The following is a 23,563-nucleotide window of genomic DNA, read 5'->3' as shown; positions in this document are numbered from 1 at the left end:
GTGCTTTGAATGCACAAATGATTTTTCCACCTCCAATGAAAAACTGAGAGAAACATATGGAACTCTTAGATCATCTGGTGATTATGTAGCTCTCTACAGAGATCAGATTTGCAGATCATCTCTCCACTCATGGCCTCTGGAGATACACATAAAATAGAAACTGAAGCACAAGTTATGAAAAGATGCAAGCACAAATAAATGTGTAAACCATTCATCCTCCCCCTCCCTAATTTTGAAGTCAAAAAACAAACAGAGCCTTCTGGACCCGGCATACAGGTTAAAACCATGCCAGGGAGGCCCAAGACACAGCCCCGACAAGCACAAAACCAGGTGACACAATTTAATCAACTTTGAAAGCAATTCCCCCAGTTCAGGAGCTACTACACTTTGTAAAACACCAACTCTAAAAGGACTCACAACTTCCTACAGAATAGTGACCGAAGATTCAAGAGATTCAGTATCATGACATTGTTGAGGTTAGTCGTGACATATTTTTTTCTCAGAATGAAGAACATAGAATGTAGGAATATTCTGTTTCTCAAATGAGCTGCCAAGAGGGTCAGAGTCTTCAACTATTACAAAATTCCTGAAACTAAGCTGAAAATGCCATCATCTATACATATGTAATATATATTACATAATTCTGCATATGTATATTTATGTATATTACATACTGTATGTATATATACATTTGCACATATATCTTACACATATGTATGCATATATATATAAAAACATGCAAGAGAACACACTTGAGTTGATACCAATGACAACTATTTTAACCAAGCCAATGACAACTATTTTAACCAAGAAAATCAGAACCAATGAAACAGCAGTCAAGAGTAGCTGCGTCTGCCAAATGGATGAAAATTCTTGTGCTGTACTCTCACTCTTTAGAGTATTTGGAGATGAGAAAAGATGGGTTATTTTTTAAGCTGTTAAGACTGCGCAGTCTGCCCCTCATTTCCAAGGCAGGAGAAGGTACAGAGTGGCTGGAGGACAGAGCCCGTCCTGCCCTGTTAAGTTGGATCTGACCCCATGATCCTCACCTATAGAAGAGCAAGAGGGACATGAATAAAAAGAAACTAAAAGACTGTTAAGAGCAGAAGGGATAAAATACAACTTGTTATTAATTTAAAAATATAATCTACATCATCTCAAGGCAAGGACTAAACCTATCATACCCAAAACGTAACTACATTCATGGTCAATGCAAGTTTATTCCTGGGAAGAATTTGACTTTAACAGTCTGTTCCATCACGAACACACTATTTTTTCAGCTAATGCCACGGCAGGGCTAGGAAAGAATATTCAAACTAGGCCTCAAGCATTCATAGTAGGATAAAAAATGACACAAAGCCCTAGAAACTGACCTAAAATACTTCCAGTAAAATAATGGGGAGTTCTGTATCCCCTGGCTGTACCAGCATGCCCACCCACCAGACCCTTCCCTGCATCTGATTTCAGCCCAGAGCACAGCAGCCCTGCCACTGTAAGTGTTCACTCTAAGCAACCTAATTTGACTTCATTCTGCTTGGGCTTCAGTCCAATTGGCAGATGTCCTTGTAGAAGCTGATCTCAGACACTTTCCCTTTCTAATTTTTTGGCACCGTTGCCTCTGTTGCATGGGATATTATCTCTGAAACTTTATCTTGGATTCCCCAGGTTTTGCCTGTTTTGTAGCTTTGGTTTTCTCTTAAATCTTTCTGCCCCAAAGAGGTTCGTGTGAAATACTAAGTCACTGGTAATTTCTTTGGTGCAAATAGGAATTATCAATGACTTGCTTGCAAATTTCCGACTGTTGCTGGCCTTTTCCCACCTGCCTCCAAAAGGAGTAACTTCAGAAGCAAACAATGGAAACCTAAGGAAATCACTGTGAACACTGCACAAACACATCATTTTCTCTTCTTGCAAGTTGGACGTTATAAATTGAAATGCCAGAGCCTTGAAATTTATTATCTGAAATAGGTTTAACATTTGGAGAAATGTGTTCAAACACATGACCTTGGAAAGAAAAGCAACCTGATCGAACAGAGAGCAGGGGGTGGATAGAAAGCAAGAAGAGCGCAATTTAGCTGTGTCTTAGGCAGTTAGAAAATTGGGTCCTTCTGAGCATAAAGAGCTCCCAGCTGAGGTAAAAGTTAACTGAAAATCAATTTCCAAGTCTTCATGAGGGCCACTAGATATGAATGTTAATTATACATGACCACAATATCAATAATGAAGAAATCTTATGTTTTATTTAATACTTTGGCCAGACCAGCCCCTTTGAAGGAACCACTAGTTTAGGAAAGAAGAACAACAAACCTTCATTCACTTTCCTGCAGGTTCATCATTTTCCTAATTATTTCTATTGGTCCTGCTTTATATATACTCTTTCTGCAAATCAAGGGGTGGGGGGAGGGTTTCTATATTAGATCAGCATTGTCTGGTTCTTATCCAAATATTCCACCTAATAAGGACGTAAGTTCTCATGGACTGGACAACCACTCTGCAACATTCCTGAGAATTGAATAATATAATAATCTTGAAAGTCAGCAGAGTAGATTATCCACTTTTTTTTTCTGGACTTGAACTTGTGACCTTAACAGTAGCACTGCAAAAAAGCAAATGTGCTAAGCACTTTGCCAGAGTAACCTTCCATGTAGACTTTTCATCTTAAATACACACAACGGAAAACAACTACATTTTTGGAAAATTATGTACAAACCCAATACTTCTTTTGATTACATATAAATACAAATTAGCTATTTTTCCTAAAAAGTGGTTATAATAGTAAATAAATACAAAATAAATCTGACCATTATACTTCATGTGCTGGGGTTGAACCCATATAAAATGTACAACTAAATACATTTTAAAATCTTTAAGGAATAATTCTCTGATTAAAATATTTGTTTTCCCAACTTGTTTTTGTAGATATAAATATATTTTCAAAATAGCTGTTTTTTTCTCCATTTCATTCCATAAATAAAGTCTTCATTGGGAAATATTAAAGTGTCAACTTGGGGTTTTTTTTTCTTTTTTTCCTAAAATATATAATATATATATATATATATTTTTTTAAATTTTATTTTGCTGTGCTAACGACACCCGCAACCCTCCACAACCATGTCCTGATAGTTCTTTAATACAACCTTCTCATTTTCGTCAAGGTACAGCATGGAGATAGCACTCAGTTCCGTTGGGACGCAGCATGCCTTAGGAATCTTAGAGTTAACTGAGTTGACCAAAGTCTGAACAATGGCGTGATTAGTGGAGTTCAGGTGATCTGCCAGGGGAAAGGGGCACTCCCCATGGCAGTAAAAGGCATGATACCCTGGGGGGGCTACAATCCAGTCATTCCACCCCACATCACTGAAGTCCACATACAAAGGGTGTCTCTTACAGCTGGACTTAAGGCGTTTGCGCTGTTTGTGTTTCGCTTGACGCTTTTCTCTTTTGTGAAGAGGATGTCCTTTACCATCATGGCCAAAAGTTACTAGCAACGGTCTTATCTGTGACCAGCTATGCTCATCTTGGTGCAAAGACCTGCTAATCCTGACGTGCCTCTTGGAGACACCCTGGTTCTCTAAGTGGGCCACTTCCACCACAAATCCGTGGTTGGCGAGTCCCTGTGCGGTCCACCTCATCACAGCAGGGGTGACGTCGAAACTCTCCCATCTGCTTGCATTCTGATTCACCAACCTGGTGTCCAAAAGCCTGGTCATGGGGAACTTCGATTTGCTTGCTGCAGGTTTTATAATTTCATAAATATTAATTCGGTGATGGAAACTGCTATTGTTTTCCAAAGTTTCCTGCATCTGTTCCCGAAAAACCTGAAGTTCGGCTGAGGTGATAAACTCCTCGGTGGGAATGGAAGTTAAATTAAAGAAGAATCGCCGGGTTGTTTTTCCGCTCATTTCTGGCAGTTCTTCCAAAGATTCTAATTTGACATAAAAAGGTGGGAATAAAAAAGGAAAAATACTTGGTAAGATAAGTAATGACAATCTGATTATATGTAAGAATTTGTGAATCTCATTCCAGGGTTTGATGTAACCCATATAAAAGTTTGTAACCAGAAAATAAAAATTCCCCCTTCAATAAAAATAGTCTCCCTTTCCCCCTTTTCTACACATTTATGTTGATATGCATACCATGAAACACAATTTCATCATTGATTGTTATGTTTTTAATCCAATATATGAATACTGCTTCCAGGTGGCTATAATAATGGGGGAAATGGTGAAGCATTTCTTTGGAATTCACAGACTTTAGGGCAAAAAAAAGTCAGCACTATAGTTAGTAGAGGTCTAATGAGTGAGGATTTGAGGAAATTATTGCATTTCGTAAAAAGAAAAAGGCTTTAATGTCAATCCCTTAAGCGGTATTCTAAAACATTGCTCTGCAATTTAGATGATTTACAAATCTCGATATACAGATTTCAGTTTCCTAATTAAAGACTCTGAAACTCAGCATCAACGATGACATTTTGCAAAGCACACCCTACTATTTTAACTCAAAAATCTAGAGACAAAGGCATACACAGGAATCTACTTCTTTGAAACGTAAGGGTGGTACTGGGCCACTGTTGTAATTAAGGCCAATTTCATAAGAAATAACTTCCCACGTGTTGTCTGTCCTCTTACCTCCTTATGACCTCTGAAATCAAAATCTCACTTTAGATGCTTTTAGAAGAAAAGAGGTAACAACTCTCCTGTTTGCAATTTCTTTATCTTTTCAAAAAATAACTCAGGTTAACAAGAAACACCTACCCAAGAATAGACACAAAACCAAAAAAACCTGATAATAATCTATAAAAATGCCATGATAATCATAACTTATAAGAGATCTCATCCTATTACAGAGTAATCATTCTATATCTATTATCACTATTTCAAAAACAGTCATATAAGTAGACTATGCATAAAAGCTCTTTCTAAGATTCCTGAATTTCAGTATGGAATGCTGTTTTCCAAGCAAACAAAAAATAGCATTGCACCTTGAATGCTGTAGTCTGCAAGTCATCAAATGTACACAGTACTATTAAATTGATGGTACACAACACTAGAATTTGAGATATATAGGTTTAATTTCTTCTAGATTTACTACATCCTGTCATTGGACTGTAAAAAAAATGTATCTGCTTCATTCAGGATTCAGTATAAATGCTGATAAAATCTATTTGGCCATAGTTCCAGGTTGTCACCATAAGGGAATACCGTGTTTTCATTAATTTTGTTGTATTTTTCCTAAATCAAACAGCTATAAGTTGTTCACAGAATCTACATGTCATAGCAAAGGAGAACCACTTCAGATCACTCACTCAAAGGTTCTACCTGTGTAAACCTTCATCATCAAAGCCACAGTCATCATTGCAAGCTAAGTGAAAGCACCAAGTTTAACACAGGTAGTTTATACCAAATTATGGAGTAATGTTTTAATGTGAAGCTTCTCAAGCTCTACCTTCACACAAAACACCTAGGACACCTTAAATCTTCAAATGCAGGTTCTGATTCAGTGTGTCAGGGGTAGGACCTGAGACCGTGCATTTCTAGCAAGCTCCCAGGTGAGGTGATGCTGCCTCGGAGCCTAAAGGTTTTAAGGGATGCTTTTCACATTTAAGAACAAATTACTGGGAGCACATTTTTAAGTGCGATTATGTTGAATAAGATAAAAATGAGTAGCACCATTAGTGAGGGCCAAGGAATGAGTAAAGGCCCATGAAGTAGGAAGATCTCCTAAAACTCATCTACCTGGACACGGAGACTATCAGGTGAAGAAGTGAGCCCTCCATGGTACCCTAGTGCCTCCTAGTCCATACCTGTTGGGGATACTTTTTGAGAGCCATCTACATTCTAGACCCCATTGTAAATGAGTAATTCTTCAGACCAGGCACTATTTTAAAAATAACCCTCCCACAAGTGGAACCAGGGCTCTCCTCAGTGGTTCTCAATAAGCATCAAGGCCTATATTTACCTCCTTTCCTCTCCTCCTTACAATTCAGGAGCCCTCTGGTATTTTCCCTAAGGGCATTCTTTCAGCTTGAGAAGCCAAGGGCTACCAGAGGAAACAGGATATTCAAGGAAATAGGAGTGAAGTCAAAATCAGCCATGTTGCCCAGATGCAGTGACCCAAAGCCAGGTCTGCACCTGACTTCCCCGAATGCCAGCCCACCTAAGAACACCTTTCCTTTTAAAGAGAGGGAAGGAAAGGCAAATTATCCAAGGCACTGGCTGACCTGTTGTGTTAATAATGGTGCCCAGAGAAATTACGATGGCAACAGAATCCCTGAATCTAAATCCTTAAATTGAAAAAATTATAAACACACACAGACACATGGATACATACACATAGCCAAAGAATAACAAGGAAGGGACAATCTCCAAGGCAAGTATGAGAGACAGGTGATTGAAATAAAGAAGATGAGTATAAAGCAGGCAGAAAATAAAATAATAACCCTCCAAAGATAAGTAAAAAATTCAATCAGATAAAATTGCCACCATTTGACCAGATTTGACCTATAAAAACATCAGACAATTTCAGGTGCTTCAAAATCTCACTGGGGATAAATGGAAAAAAGTATAACCACCTAGTTACCGTAACAAAGGGGCAATTTTTTCCCTGATAAATAATATCAAGTACTGTGAAGACCTTTTTCTGACTTTCCAGCTTCATCTCAGTCAACCTGTTCCTTGAAGGAGCCCTCTTCCTCCTCAATACAAAAGCCTCCTTGACAACTCCCCCGACTGCAGACTCAGGTCAGAGGCCTGAGAAGTTCTCTGAAACCTCCAAACACAGGAAAATAAATGCTCCAGGTTAGGGTATCTAACACCTCTCCTTTAATCTGCAAGGGAGCAACATAAATGTTTTCTTTGGGTTGAAAGATGAAAACCTGTGTGAAATAAAGTAAATTAAAGAAAAAAAAAACTTCTGCAAATTATCACAGGAAGCCCAGGGAGTCTGGAAAGATAGACCATTTACCTAAGTAGGTGAAAGTATGCTTTTTTTGGAGGTTTCTGCAGATGTTAATTCTCTGGAAATAACCCTTGTGGAATAATCTGAACTTGCCAAGGGACTTGAGAATCCTGGGCTATCTCAGACCTGGGTTCCTGAACTTAGTTCTTAACCAAATAAATGTTCTTGTTCTTTACATTTATTTAAAAGTTCTTAACCCAATAAATGGAGCTATGATGACAAAACTTTGGGGAAGTTAAAAAAAAAAAACATAGGCAATGGCATTCAACCTCTCTTCCAAGAGTGAAGAACCACCTACACTCTGTCAATCATTCGTCTGCATCAAAATAATTCAAAAGATAAAGCTGAATTCCCTTGGCCAGCCTAGGTCCACTCTGGCCTCCCGTTTCCTAGATAAGGGGAGAATTAGGCATAAAACAAAGAAGTCATAATAATAATGGTAAGCTAGTGTGCTGAAAGCTTCTTGGTGCCAAGTCTGGGACTGAGAGCTTTAAATGAATTATCTTACAACAAACTGATTAGAGAGAAACTTATTACCTCTACTTGTGAATGAAACAGCGGGAGCTCGGAAAGGTTGTGTTACTCTCCTAAGGTCACAGAGCTAGTAAAGGAAGAGCAGAGATATGAACTTGAGTTCACTGTAGTTTCCAAGATTCTGACCACTAGACGACAGCACTACATAACACAGAGATGAATCAAAAACTCAAGCAAAAGTCAGAACCATTGGGAGTACACTAATAATACAATGATAACCACAGGGTGACTTATTTCCCAACTAAAGGGGTAGGAACATACTACCCGAGTATGGCAGGGAGAGCACACAGAACTCAGTGAGCAGAAGAGTACAGTGGCAGAGCCCACTGGGACGCACAGATCTTGTTCGGAAGCACTGATGTTTTGTCCTTTTTGTCCTATCGCATGGCGAGTTTTAGCAAAAAAGTGAGTTGTCATTATGTTTTGAGAATTTGCAACACTATCCGGACAAAAAAAATTCCGTTAAGATAAACAACAACAAAAACCTGAGGATGTTCTAGCAAATCAGTAAGGTTGGAAATTTCTGTCCTGAAGTAAAATGGAAGTGGCTGAAAATAATAAATAATAACTTTCTAGAATATAAAATAATGGCTACAGAACTGAAATATCAAAGAGAAAAAGATAAAACACAAAAGGTTAAAATGAGTCAGCTAAACAAAAGACGACAGAGGAGATGGTAGCTGAAGGAAACGTATGGTCATAATGACCAACCCTGATTTGGCCTCCACCCACCCATGGCTCCAGCACCTCTGGGATGATTGAGTGAGCTCTCATTGTCCTCATACTACTTAAAAACCCACACAGAGGGCAAGTTGAAAAAAAAAAGAAGACAAAATAGCTTAATGAGAAGAGAGTAAGAGAGATTATACAGGAAACACACACACACACACACACACACACACACACACACAATAGGTAGAAGAGAAAATATTAGTGCACTACCAAAGAGCTACCACTGGGCACCAAAACCTCAATCTCTATGAGCACTCCCAAAGAGAATATCTATCCTATTTAATGGAGTCTTTTGTAACCACAATGAAAACCTGGGGACACTAGGGAAGCACACCAGGAAAGTATTGCTTTCAGGGGTGTCTAGTGTTCAAATCCTTTTGTTGCACTGAGAATGTGATACAAATTCTCTTTCAAAGGGCAATGATGGTTTCTTGGATGTTCCTGTTGTATGGATATTTTCACAATAATTATACTTGTAGGAAGAGTGTTAATCTCTATCTCAAAACTTTTGTCATAGACACAAATAATTCAGTTATTTCATGCAAAAAGAAGACTGTCTTTCCAAGTCTGGAGAGCAATACGTGGTCCAATCTAACAGGAAAGAGCAAAGACTTTTTGCTCAGCCAATGAAATGAACCCATTTCAATATGTTTCTCACTACAGCAAAGCATAAAACACTCTAGTTAGAGAGTGATTTTTCTATCCTTGGTGGTAGTTTGAAAGCTATGTGGCCAAAGCACTTCTTAATGACTTTGAAAAAAGAAAATTTTTTAGCACTTGGGCTGTCCCGAATAAAAGCCATTGCACACAGGACAAGACCAGGTTTAAGAGGAGAAACCACAATTGATGATTTTGTCTCTGGAACAATCTTCCATGTGGTCCCATTATCTTCACACCTTGGCTGCAAGAATTCCATCACATCTCTTGTCTCCTAATTTCACCAAATCATCCAGATCCCACCCACAAATAAAACCAGCAAGTAATTCTTGTAATCAGGCCCATTTGTCCTTTACCAGGTAGATGCTCATTAACAATACATTCTTCTCTTAAGCCAGCAGTCTTAATCACATGGTTTATTAAAAGATTTGTAGTACCACACATGCCACAAAGATGTTTATAAAAACAAAATCCTAGGTTCCACAAAAATGAAATGGTTTTCAAATAGTGCAATATGTGGCCTAAGGCTTATACACTATTTGTAACAAAAAAAATGGATTTGTTGAAATTTGGGGCAAAAATTACAAAGCATTTCTCTATCATATAACTGCATCAACATCTGAGATTACTGAAAGTTGATTTTAAGCAAGTTGGTCACTTCTGTACTATTTCACACTTCACATTTACACTTTTAAAGATATAGTTTCTGGCATATAAACTAAGCATGCTATTTAAATTGAAATTACACTCTCAAATAATTTGCAGCTTATTCAGTTTTGATCAAGCCACTTCTAGAGGAAGAAATATGCAGACTTCACTGATGGAATCCTCATGCAACTGAGTATTTTAGGTGTCAAATGATTTAAGCAATCTTCCTTTTATGTTATGAGAGACACACAGTGCCTTCTTGGCCTTAAAAGTAAAGGACGGTTTCCGCGCTACATTTCTAGGAGAGGTGGCCAGAGCAGCCCTTCTTACTTTTCTACCCAGAAAACCGTTCTAACCAGCACTGGCTGAAAAGGATGAGCTGGCTCTCTAATCATCCCAAGGTTATGATGAAGCATTTCTACATTTGGGTGTGTAGATTCCACTTGAAACTTACCACCTCAGCAGGGCAAGGCAAAAAAAAGGGAACTTCACTCCCAGCTCCCCAATATCCTACAAGTGGTTTGCCCTGTGACTTGCAACTTCGGACCCTTCTCTAGAACTTGAAGGAACTGGTGCCCTGCTTAGAATGTATTGAGCCAAAGGGACATTTAAAAGTGTAGAAAAGGAATTGAAGTGGAACATATTTTTGACTAATTGCTCTAAGAACTTATGTACAACAGATCTCAAGAGCTGCTCTAAGACATTTCATATCTACTAAATGCCTTTCCAATGAAACAAGCAAAATATTCTACCTTAGAAAAAACCGTATCCAGTGTCATAAAAGAAAAAAAAAACACATTTCAACGCACATGAAGGAAAACAGGCAGCTGCTGCAAAAGTTTTTATCTGAGGCTTCCCTTGTCTCTACTAGGAGTTCATCTCGGATTTAAGCACAAGACAAGAAAGTCATTGTGGAAACAATAAGATTGATTGTGGAATTGATCTCTCACGGGGATTCGAAATTTTCCAAACCAGGCCCAGATCAACTGTAAATTAGAAAGACTTCGGCCCTGGGCTTTGATTTTTCAATACAATCTCTGAAAATTCTACCCTTGGCTCTGTCTAGCCTGAAGCCCTGGCTTAAGCAGGAGAGGCAGATTTATAGAGTGAGGGCTTCCAAACAGAGGGAGAGAGATCCCAATCTGCCCCCCTCCCTCTCTTCTTCCCCTCTGGAATTCTTGCATGTTTAGCTGACTAGGGGTATGCCGTTTGCCCTCATCTTTCCCATCACTTGATTTCTCTCCAGTTCCTGGAGGAGGAGTCGCTCTTCTGGCTGCAAGCCAGGAAAAGGGTGCGGATTTACCAGTGGGGAATCCCTGGCTCCCCCACCACACACGGCAGTGCGTTACAGCCAGGTTGGGAAAGGTTCTTACAAGAGACAAGCTTGGAAACCGCTTCCATGCCCAGGCCAAGTTGCCCTTCTAGGGATGCCTGCAATTGCCTGCAGTTTGCCCACAGTGGGGCGCTTGGCCGGATGGCTCCCCGCCCCCGCCCCCATTCCCCTGCTCCATGCCTCACCTTCGTGGTGGAAGCTGCGTACAGTGTTGGCGAGGCTGGCTGCCCTCTCCAACCGGTGGTCCGGAGCAGGCGCGCCGGGCTGGCCCGAATGACGGCGGTACAGTTCTAGCATGTAGGGAGGCACCACTGCGTCCCTGCTGGGGGTGGGTCTCTGCTTCAGGCCAAACATGCTGAGCAGCCGCAACTCGAACTCGCTCAGGACGTCGTCTGAGGGCTGGGATGAGGAGCGGCCAGTTGACGCCGCGAACTTCCTCCGGCCCAGCTCCGGAATGAGGCCGGCTGCGCCGCCCAGGAGGACCTGGTGAAGCAGCAACGCTAGAAGACAGCGGGTCCCGGCCACCATGGTCGACCTGCAGACAGGGCCGACGTGAGTCACCGAGGTCCCCGCCCAACCCTCCCCCCTTCCGCCCCCGCGGGCCCCGGCTCCCGCTTCGTCCGCCTGCCTCCTCCTCCTGGGTGCCCGCCTGGCTTGCAACATTCCCGGGAATACTTAAGAGTGGCTGAAGCTAGAACGTCTGCAAGAGTGGAAGGGCCCTAGTTCCTGGGCCATAAGGCTTTCCCCCTCCCACCCCACCCGTAATTCGTGGGACGTGATTTGCAACCCCCACCTCCTCCCACCCACGGCGTCAGTGACTGTCACCTTTTTTTTTTCTGTGACACTCGCGCTGACAGCCAGTGTAGGGAACCCAGGAAAACCATTACTGGGTCTGACACCCGTTGTCTGTCCCCTAAACAAATCCTAACTGCTCAGCGCTCAACGCTCGCTTGCATATAAACACGCACGAATGGTGCATGTGACTTCCTTAGAGGCACTCTATAGAACTTCCTGATACACACACAGTCTATAACTTCCAGACCCAGTCAACTGAAGGCCAAAACTTCCCAAGCCACTTGCAACTTGTGGCCCACGCCTTTAGCCTCAGCGATGTCGGGACAGGCCACTCCAACCCCAGATCCCACCTCCCTCCCCCACGCAGTCAAGATACACAGGTATCTTCCTGGGATTACGTAAATAGCTAATATCTCCTAGTTCACGTGTCAGTACAAGGTGGCACTGAAGTACTGCCCCTCGAATTCCTGGAAACGAACAGGGAGAACCCCAACTTTTAGTAATGTCCCAAATGGGACATGGCTCTGAGTAGAGAAAGCAAGTCTCCTGGAGAAACTTGAAGGAAGCAGGAGGAATGGCCATGGCAGGGCATACAGGTTGGCAGCTAACGGGTGAAATTCACCCTCTCGAGGGGATCTCTCTGACTTTTTTTTTAATCATCTAAGTGTTAACAGCCCTAATAAAATACCATAGAGAGGGGAAGAAGGAGGGGCGGAAGAGATCGAGCCAGGAGGGCGAGGCTGACGGTCGCCGGGGGCGGTAGGATGGGGGCATCCCAGCAGGGGTTCGGCTGCACGTGGACTTGGAGGGGGGTCTGTTTACATCCGGCCAAGCTGGGCCCAGAGGGGCTCAGCCGCAGTGGCCGTCAGTGCGCTGCTCTCCACCCCACCCCTAGTCCCAGCCCCGGGCCCATGTCCTCTACCTTTAGGAGACCGCAGACCGTCTAAGAAGCACGCGGGGACACGTCCATTGAAAGAGCCTCCACATGGAAAAAGCTCTGGCCGAAGGACCTGGCGCAGGGAGCGAGTTCCCTTCCTTTGCCTCCTCCCTCTCTCCCCGGTTGCCGGCCGGGCAGTCGCTGGCCTCACGCAGTGAACGGCGTCTCCGGGTAGGACTCAGCGACCGAGCGGGGGACCGGCGGGATTCGGAGGCGGTGCGGCTGGGTCCACTGGGCAAAGGCACCGGCACGAAGTGGGGAGCACAAGTTATTCTCCCTGCAAGTTCAAGAAGTCTCCAGCCAAGTGCTGACACACAACAACTGCGAGCAGGGGGAGGAGTGCGGGGCAGGGAAGGGAAGGGAGAAAGGAAAAGCTGGTGCTGTCGTTGTCCTTAGGAACCAGCGTCCGCGGGACGCGTGGCCCCGCGCGGGACCGGCTCCGGGACTCGGGAGGCGAGAGCGGGGCGCTCCGCGCTAGCTCCGCTGAGGCCCATGGTTCGGGGCAGCCATCCTGGGCAACTCCGGGTCCGGGGAAGGGCGCAGCGGCGATCTCGGTGCCAGGCGAGTTGCCCCCCCGCATCACTCTGCCTTACTCCAGCGCACCCCCATTAGCGCTTGCCAGTAGAAACTATCGCGGCTCGGACGCTCCGTCGTCCTCGCGCGCATTCTCCGGCGAGTCGAGCCGAGTCCCGGGCCGCCGAGGCGGGTGGCCGCGCTCTCCCCTCGCTCTCCTAGCCACCGGGCCAAGCAGCTGTACCCTTTGTGGCCAGCCTGCGGTCCTATCACACCTTGGCCGGCGCGTCCCTGGTCCCTGAGATACGGCAGGAGTAGATCGGCATCCCGGCGCTCAGGCTTGGTTCCTCAGCGCTCTGCGCGCGGGTCCTAAGCTCTGGCGCGGCCCGGACAGCCGAGGCCAAGGCGCAGTGGTGCGCACGGCCGGGCGCTCCAGCCAGAGCGGGGTCTGCAGCGCGCCGGTGCCTCGGAGACCCCAATAATCCGGGAGGCACTCGCCCGAGGTCGTCCGGGTCGGCGGCAGAGCCTGTGACGGCTGATGTCCGGCGGCTGCTGACAATCCCCGGTAGGGTGTGGGAAGCGGGGCAGCGGGCGCAGCGCGAGCCGGGCGCAGCGCAGCGCGGCGGGGCGAGGACTCCGGCGGCGGCGGCGGCGGCGGCGCCGTGGCGCGGCGCTCGCAGCTTTTAAAGGGGACGCCGCCTGCCGTCTCCCTCCCGGCCGAGGCCGAACACCTCCCCCTCGGTGGCGCGGCTTGCCGGGGATCCCCGAGCGGGCGGGAGCTGCACGCAGGGGTGTGGACCGCGCGCCAGGGCAGCCGCGGCGGGGTGGGGCCGAGGGCGGGGACCCACGGCCGCCGTCGGGGGCGCTCGCGCCTCTAGCCCCTGTTCTCAAAGGGGAGATCTACTGAGGCGCCGGAACCTCGCTAGCTCTTCGGGGAGGCAATCCCGGCCGAATACGGGGTTAAGACTTGATTTCCCTACCCGGCCCGTTATTCAACTTTCAGTTTGAAGTTTTTCGGTAACGCACTATTAAAAAAAAAAAGAGCAAAACAAAACTCAACCAAGTTAGAGGAAGAATTAAAAGAAAACTAGAGTTTGAAAACTGGGTGATATTTAAACATTAATACATACAGATATTTACATATGTAAATGTATGCTCACTTATATTTGTATAAATACATGTATAATTTATACTTATATAAATATGCACATAGTTTATTCAAATAAATATATGTAATACACAAATATACGTATGTATGTCTATATAACTACATCTACACATGTAAGTATATGCTAATGAAACATTTCTATAAATATGTCTGTATATCTGAAATAGATGTCATCCTGCTATACAGACACGTGCAACTTGGACTCTGTGCCTGTGGCAGTGAGAAGAGAGGATGAGAGGGATTTTATTTCTTTTTATGGTAGCAATCACTTCATGCCTTGTGATATTTATCTCTCCCTGCTCAGAGGCAGGCGATTAGCAGATCAGAGAAAGGTAAAATAATGCACAGTGTGAGCCAAGCCTACCAGACAATTCTGTATTGAGACCTTAGAACCTTCTTTCTGTCCCAATCCCTTCCACTGGGCCCGGCAGCAGGTCTATGGCATGTGGTCAAATCACTTGCCTTCCTGCGCTAAAATATTTCCCAAATGTGTGGCACCATGAGTTTCAAGGCTTTCTGCCCCTCCCAAGATTCCAGCATCCTCCACGCAAAGCACAAACAAGTTGCCCAAATGATCCCAGAAGCCAAAGGCAGAAAGTTTTTTTGGATGAGGTCAGATGTCAAAAACCGAGTGTGTACAAAACCTTCAAGTCTGCAAAGCAGAAAGGTGGAAGTCTGAAGTGGGAGCTCATAACAATCTATTACCCATGTTATTATTTTTTCAGTTTGAGAACTAAAATAATTCAAGATTCCGCTCCTAATCAGATTAGCAACTCACAGAGGGGAATTAGGCACTTGCTGTTTCTGAAAGCATAAAGGTCAAATAAGGTATTTCAGAGGAAACCTACATACTAGGAAAATGCTACTTTTTTCTCTTTTTTGCCTGAAAATAAAGCACTGTAACAGTTGACTGTCACTCTGAATCACTGGACACAAGTTGGGAATAGAACAAATTCTACTCATAGACACAAGCCAAAAAGTGTTTCTTGTGCTACTGCAACTTCTTCTCGATTATCAAGCTTAATTGAGAAGGTAACAATTGTTTCTGTCATCAGTGAGATTTAAAAAACAAAACAAAACTTCTGAGACCTCAATGAGTATGTAGCTTTGAAAGAGGAGGAGAAAGTTGATAGCTGTTGAATGTTCTTTAAGTAAAGATGAGAAAAAAATCTCTGGTGATGACATCAAGGGTGTATCCCAGCTTCAGGCCTTCATAACTCGAGAAAAGGGGAACCCTGTTAGTTTATGAAACTGGCATTTCTGGACTCCCTATTCTATTTCAGTGCTGCCCACCCCAGGATGTCTTCTATGTGTGATTATGTGATTTCTGAGGGACGGCCCAGGTGAATGCCTTTCCTAAGCACAACTTCCTAAATTTTGGCTCTCTCTTAAGATCCAGGCTCTCTGGTTGTTTTTTAGAGATGGCTGCCCTCTTGTGGTGGAAATGAGTTCAAATGCTTGGGAGAAAGAGCTCGGTAAAGTGTGTAAATAATCTCCAAAGACTGATTTGGTGACACAAAGTACAGGATGACTGGGCCTATCCAATTTCTGTCAATAAATAGTTAAAAATAATACATCTGAATGGAGATGACCTATCTCTTTTTATTCCCTTTGTTAATAGCTACTTTCAACCTGCAACTCAGAATGCAGGATTATTTCTTTGTGGGCATAGTGTCTATTTGCCTTGAAAATATCACCTGCTGCTACACATGGTCAACTCTACCTCTCCAAAGGTTCAGGGAAGGTTGTTCAGCCCATTGGCAAGATTTATTCTTCCTTGTTGCATCAAATTTGGTGTATCTGCCAGATGTGAGGTGTGGCAAGAGTAGGGGTGGGAAGTTGTCTGGAGGAGGGGTGATGATAGATGCAAATTCAGCCACCTCAGAGGGGGCAGCAAGTTATATAATTTTAAAAAAAGGAAACATCCCAGGTAAGGATTCTGTATAAAGAAGGTTGCTGCTATTCCCTTTCAGCCATTGTTGGCCAGTTTTTGAAGACATACCAGAAACCTGCATTTAATTATGTGTGGATATGGCCTGGGTTGGAGTAAAGTGCTTAGAGAGTCTCACTTTGGCAACTCTTCCTTTAGCAGTTCAGCCCAGATAATGTTTTATTGCATCCTGCAGCTATTAGCATCACCATTGTTCTTGGTAGGCCAACCATTATGCAAATTAACCTTAAAATCATGATCCTCACTATTGTAAAGGTCATAGCAGTCATTAAATGATCCATCTAACCTAGTAATTGTCATTCCACTGAAACCTGTGGCAACTCCCCATTGAAACCTCTTGGCTTTTTAACATCTATCTTGCTTTGTTATTAGTGCCACGCCCAACACCAATTCTACCTGGATAAGGCTCTTTCACAGGAACTAGGGGGCACAGCAAAAGAGCAGCATTTACAATCAAACTTTTACCTATTTGATGCATATTTAAATATGGTAGGAAGAATGTGTTGGGTGGAGTAATTTATTTGTAAAACTAAACCTAGTAGTTAGAGTTACTGCTTTTAGGCAAGTACTAACTTCCTCTTAACATTAAGGGAGAATGAATTTTATGACTTGACTAGAATATATTTTAGGGTGCGCACAGTAAGTGTTCTACAAATGTGTTGATCACAGCTCAGGACTTAGTTGGGTGACTTAGGTTCTAATTCTGTGGTTCAGTTATGGATGGCTGAATTTAAAATGGTCGTCTCTTGGCCTCACCTGTTGATTGGGATAAACAAATATATGTTCTGCCTGCCTCAGATGGCATGATGATGGTCAAATACATAACATGTGTGAACTTGGAGAGTTTAACAATGCCCCACATATACAAGATCCTGATTGCCACATACCCTTATGTATCTTTACATTTATTTTCAGCTTTTTGCCTGAAATATTATGGCCTAATTTTGAGAGCTAGGACTTCATGTGGCTTTTTTCTTCTAACAGTTTTTATCATATTGCTAAACAGTGGGTATTTCGTCAGAAAGGTCATCATTTGGGTCAGTCTAAGGCAATAACAAATTCTCATAGTTCAGTTCCTTCATGAATAGTGTGTAGAGATTAATAGCTGATCTTCTCACAGAACCATTGTTAAAAATAAGTGCTTAGATATGTGTCAATAGAAAAGAAGTTGCAAAATTTGAATTACTATGTCCATGCAAATTAAGAACATTGGTTCTTAGAAGAATGAATATTTTGTTTCCTTTTATACTTAGGAGACACCAAAAATGAATGTTAAATAAACACATGCATCTAAAAAATAATTACAGCCTCCCATTGGGTTGTTGTAGATATCCACTAAAACTTAGTTTATTACCAAATATCAAAATAGTTGTCTAACTTGTCAATAACATGACAATGTTTGATCCTGTGTTAATTAGAGTGTGATGTCAATGACAGTATTTCTGGTTGCATGTTCTTGACTCCACATATATATTAAGCATCTGTTTTGCCCATAGCACTACTCACTGCAGTCCCAGGAAACCAAAAATAGATCCTCTCTGCCTATAATGAAGAGTTGAGAATTCAGCAGAAAGGATGGTGCATGTTTGCTGGTAAGTATGAATAAGAACTTTTAGAGAAGTGAAAAAAAAAGTGCTGCAGGTTTAATGTGGAGGATATTTGAGAGGAACCTTCACTGTGAGTAGAATTTCTGGAGGATCCATAGGCATCTTTAGGAACATCAGCAGTAGCAGCAGTGCATTTTCAACACCAACACGGTTAGTTACTGGGCTTTATGTACTAGCTGCTCTGTACTTGCTGTTTCACTTAATCCTCACAAGAACATTGCTCAGTGGGTATTATTATCCATATTTTACAGATAAAGAAACTACCTAGAGAGGTTAAGCCATGTCCCAAGGTCATACGGCAAGTAACATAGCAAGTATTCTGGAACTCATGTTTTTGTTTGTTTGGAATCCCTTCCACTACTAGCTCACCCACACCATGCTAATGGTCTCTTGATTCCAGACAGTAGAAGCAACCCAAAGCCAAGACATCTGAGAAGAAAATGTAGAGTCCTGGCCAGGTGGCTCAATTGGTTGGAGTATCACCTTGTACACTGTAAGGTTTGAGTTCGATGCCTGGTCAGGGCACATACCTAGGTTGTGAGTTCACTCCCTGGTCAAGGCATATATGGGAGGCAGCTGATGGATATTTTGTCTCACATTGATGTTTCTGTCTCTCTCCCTCTCTCTCTCATTGATGTCTGCCTCAGTCTGAGTCTCTGTCTCTCTCTCTTTCTCCCCCACCCCTTCTTCTCTCTCTAAAAATCACTGAATGTATCCTCATGCGAGGATTAAAAAAAGGAAAAAAAAAGAACACATAGGATTGTTTTGAGGATCAAAGATGGTGGTTCAATATTTAGAGGTGGGTTTGAATAAGGATGAGGCAATAAATACTAGAGGTGAGTCCATTCTTCAGGCAGGGTTCCAGCAGGAAAGTGTGGGCACATTCTTTTTTTTTTTAAATTATTATTATTATTTTTTTAGAGAGAAGGGAAGGAAGGGAGAAAGAGGGGGAGATGAAAATCAATGTGAGAGAGAAACATCAATCAGTTGCTTCTCTCGTGCACCCAGATAGAGGACCGTACCCACAACCCAGGCCTGGAATCCAACTGACGACCCTCTGCTTTGTGCGATGACACCCAACCAACTGAGGCCCACACCAGTCAGGGCAGATGGCACATTCCTTAACAATGAATTTAACAAAGTTTACCAGAAGGACACTGAACAAAAGTGTGGGCAGAGTTGAGGAAAAATGACAAGGACTCATGAAGTACCCTGGCCTGCATTAGGAAACTAAACCAGGAGGCTTTACAACCCTTACATCTACAGGGACACAGGATGAACAGGCACAGCCTAGAAAAAGATGCAGCTATAAAAGACCCACTGGCAGAAGTGGGAGGGCCTCTGATTGAGGCTCACTTGGGAAGAAGCTGGCATAGAGAATAAATAGCTCAACCTTTCTTTTCTTCTACTCTCTGAATATCTGTTAATATCTCCATTGCCCTTATTTCACCAGGACAAGTCTATTCGTCATCTATCACTGTGTAACAAATTACCACGAACTTAGTGGCTTGATGTCCCTCTATCTCCCAGTTTCTGTGGGTCAGGAATATAGTCAGGGTCTCAGAAGGCTGCAGTCGAGGTGCTAGTCTCATTTAAGGCTCCAGGTACTCTTTCAAATCCATGGGGTTGTTGGCAGAATTCATTTTCTTACAGCTCAGAATTTGCTCATGATTGTTTTTTTCATCCAGAGAACATCTCTTCATTAGAGCCTCTTCTAAAAGACTCACCTGGTTATATTAGGCCCACCCAGATAACCTCCCATTTGATTAACTCCAATTCAATTGATTAGGACCCTTAATTATATCTACAAAATTCCTATCACTTATTGCCAGATAACATGTATGGCCTAATCAGGGGAGTCATATACATAGATCCAGATCATACTCAAGGGGAGGGGATTATGTAGAAGCTGGGAATCAAGGTCTGTGTAGCCAAAGAGACCAACCTCTCAGGTATAGAGCAAGGTAGAGAGTGGGTCTGTGGTGCAAAGAGAATATCCAACGCAATAAGTTTTGAAAGGTAAGCAGACTTTAGGACCTGGAGATTCTTGGCTGGTAGTCTAAGAAGTTTGGACTCTATTCCATATATATGGATCTGTGTAAAATAATTTAACCAGAGAAATGGCATGTTTGGAGATACATGTTAGGAAAACAAATCTCATGAGTGGTAGAGTGTAGTGGTGGGGAAAAGGGAGTATGGAGAGACTGCAGGTAAAGGGACCAGATAGTAGCTTTTGTAATTATTCAAAACAAGTGGTAATGGGGGCCTCGAGTCCACATGAAAAATAAGCCAATATGAAAGCTACAAAGAAGATCAGATTGGTAGGTGTGGCAGCATGGAGATGGGTAGAGTATGTGTAGGTTTTGGAGCTCAGGTCTTGGGCAAGAAACTAGTGGTGCTGTCAAGAGTGAGGAGTGTGAACAGGAACTGATGGGAGAAGTAGGAGTGGTTCTTTTTGGAAGTACCTGTGAAAATCTGATTAAGTATCCTCACAGAAGTATAGAGTAGGTAATTAAACACTAGCTGGGAGTTCAGGAAAAGGATTAGAGGATTGGGTTGCAGATTTCTAAGGTAAGGCTTAATCATTTGGAGAGGAAAAGATTGCCAAGGAAGGTGGAAAAGATGTTGCAGAAAAAGACTTAGAGAGGTGAAAAACAGACAGTACTAACTTGTCCTAGAATCTGTAACTTGTCTCCTCATCCAAGAAGAAGGGGATGGTCCACGGCCTTCAGTGCAGGTGAGGCTGGGAGAACAACAGATAGACTAGGAAGTAACAGCAGCTCCTTGGTGCTATTTTGAGATCACAGGTATAGAAGAAGAATGGACAATGAAGTGGGAAGGAGACTCCATGGAACTGAAGGAGTGAGGTGAGGTATTTGAGTAAACAGGTAGAAGAACATAAGGAAAAGGAAATATCAGTATTTGAAAAATATCTCCAAATCATTCATGAAATATGAAGTTGAAGTTATCTGGAGGCCTTTATTCATGGTCTGTATGAATAAAGTTATCTGGAAGTTATTTATGAAATATGAAATATGAAGTTGAAGTTATCTGGAGGCCTTTAGCAAAATCAACGCAGGGTTTGTGTAATGGCTTGATTGGAAAATTCCTGTATGGTCATTTCCTTTTTTTAACAAAAAGAAATCTCCCAGGAGAATAGTATGTTTCTGAGTTCTAATTAATACTGAGGGATTCTTCATCTACTGCTTATAACTTTAGTTGCATGTTTCTGCACCTTGGACAATTTGTTGGACCACACAAAGCTCGGTAAGTCCAGCATAGTTACCCCTAGACTGTTACTCACGTTCATCTCTCTAGGGGGCCCATGTGGAACCAATGGCAAAATTTTTCATCTGGGTTACCTAATAATTTAGTAAGAGAACTTTGCAAAGACAAAAGGGATTTAAAGACAACAAAGTTAGACTTATGATAAAAATACTTGGATTGAACAACAGCAATTCAAGAGAATCATGTTGACCACAATGATTCTAATATGGATGTTCTCACACTGGGAATATTTCACAAATTGTCTCAATGGGAGACAAAAGGGTTTTGCTTTCTGCCCTAAATAATGTAGAACTGACTGGTTGAGCAAATAATGCAAGGTATGTGTGACTTGAGAGATTTCAAGAAAATTATTCCATCCTCTAGTATTTACTCTACAATGGCCACTCAAGGGTGCTGAAGGCCAGATATAACCCACAGGTTAGTGCCCACTGCAGCAACTTAGCCCACACCACTCCAGGACACACCTGACTGGCCTTCCCCATGTGGCGAAGTTTGTTCTGCCCACATGTGTGGCTGGCCAGATGAGCTAGGGAATTGATACCTCCCAGCAACAGCATTCAACTAATCACCTCCCTCACACCTCTGGATGGGGTAGCTCTGAGGTGGGATAACACTGAGGTATATGATTTAAACTGACCCCCACAGTTCTTGTCATCCACCATGATAACTGGCTTGATAGTGCTTATTTTATTGGCTGCCTTCCCTTCCCTGCCTCACCTCTCCACTCCCCTAATTGTGTTTTCTCCACCTCCCTGTAACTGACTGTACTCAAACCCCTGCCTCAGAGTCAGCTTCTGGGGGAACTCAAAATAAACCCTGGACATCCTGCTGACTTGAGATAGCACCTATCTGAAGTGCCTCATATTTAAGTTGCACTCTGCCAAGACTGAAATAAAATTGTTGGCTTTGGAAACCTATTTCCTGCACTTTGTTCATTTATTCATTCCATGACTTTTACTTTCCCAGGCTCTGATAAATTTCTGGGGCTACAAAGATGAATAGGGTGATTTACACAAATTGATCAAATAGAAGTTTACACAGGTACAGAAATTGAACCAAGAACAGAGTGACCACCTTCCCTTGTAGGTCACAGGTTTCCTGGGGTGGGGGACAGAATACTTGAGTTGAATCATGAAAACTGAGCAGGTGTTGGGCAGATAGGCAAGGGGGAAGGGAATTGCAAGCAGGAGGAGCAGCAGGGGTAAAGGCAGAAAAGCATGAAACATCAAGATGCATTAAAGAAACAGTCTGCAATTTAGTTTGACTGGACAGAAGAGGCGAGACGGGTGCCAGCATTTTGCTGGGCAAAGGAATTTGAATTTTTCCCCATAGGATCTACTTGGAGAGAAATCCCTTCGGTAGAAGTGAGCATGATGGCTTGGAGTAGCGCCAGACTGGAGGCAGAAGGACAAATTAAAAGGATGTTGTAATTATTTAAGCAAGAGATGGGGAGTCCTTGAACTCAGCAAAAGCATGAGGTGAAGGAGAAGGCTATAGAAGACTAAAAAGATAAGATCGGATGGCACTTAGCCCACAGGGCATGAAAAGGGGTTGGAACGACATTAACAGTGTAGGAAGTGCAGAAAAAGGAACATGCTCAATTTATAAGTATGTAGAGGTTGAGAAACTTCTTGAAAAGATTCACATGGCTTCCAGAATCCACAATTTCAATTCCCAATTCTTAATGATTATGTCCTTAAGATTATTCCCCCAAGATAATTCATGCCAATATGCATATATCCTGGAGTAAGTGAAGTCGACTTACAATGGAAAACTAATTGTTTTAAGCTATTAGGGTGCTATTTTGTGTTTGAGCCATCAATAAAAGACTAATTTGCATGCATAAAGTAGCTAATGGGTGATATTTGGTCTAATCCCAGAGTAGAAAAATTTATAAGACAATTAGGGAAAATAGCTATTATATTAAATGCCTTGAAAATTAATGTTAACATCAAACTTCGTACATTTGTAACAATTAATTTTTGCTAACTTCGTACTGATTCAACACATTACAGTTTTAGCATCTTATTAGACAAGTAAACTACTATACGTACAGAAAAGATGGGGACTTTAAGGGAGTTAGCTATTTTAATAAGTTGATGAATATATTATATATAACATTTCAAAAGTGGAATCAAAAAGCAATTTTACGTTTAACTTATTTATATTGCATACAATTTTAAGAAAATGTCACTAAACACAATTTATCTATTTTTGATTATCTTAAGTTTGGTAAGGTTTCTATAGTGAAAACCTTATCCGGTACCAGCTGTTAATCAAAATATATGTATATAGAGAGAGACATTATGTTTGTTTTGACTATTTGAGACACTAGGGAGTGGTTGTTGCGAAAAAAGGAAGGAGGGAAAGAAGGAAGAAGGGAGGGGCGAGAGAAAGAGAGGGGGAAAGGGAGGGAAGAAAATAATTAGTCCCACTTGTTATT

The 23,563-nt window shown here is 42.6% G+C and overlaps 1 protein-coding gene across 1 annotated transcript; it reads right to left on the bottom strand.

Annotated features, from left to right (window-relative positions):
- Nucleotides 1-2,214: 2,214 nt before the first annotated feature.
- On the bottom strand, nucleotides 2,215-13,858 carry BMP2 (bone morphogenetic protein 2). Its single transcript, XM_045833538.1, has 3 exons — nucleotides 12,579-13,858; nucleotides 11,047-11,396; nucleotides 2,215-3,925 (listed from the first exon to the last, which is right to left on the bottom strand). Exons 2-3 carry the CDS (start codon nucleotides 11,387-11,389, stop codon nucleotides 3,084-3,086), a joined length of 1,185 nt encoding a protein of 394 aa, XP_045689494.1. The 5' UTR covers nucleotides 11,390-11,396; nucleotides 12,579-13,858; the 3' UTR covers nucleotides 2,215-3,083.
- Between the last annotated feature and the right edge of the window lie 9,705 nt (nucleotides 13,859-23,563).

Source organism: Phyllostomus hastatus, unplaced genomic scaffold (genome assembly GCF_019186645.2).
Source record: "Phyllostomus hastatus isolate PE091 unplaced genomic scaffold, TTU_PhHast_1.1 phas_contig_17, whole genome shotgun sequence".
Taxonomy (NCBI): domain Eukaryota; kingdom Metazoa; phylum Chordata; class Mammalia; order Chiroptera; family Phyllostomidae; genus Phyllostomus; species Phyllostomus hastatus.
Note: the sequence above shows the minus strand (reverse complement) of the source record. Positions and strands in the feature narration are given on the sequence as shown.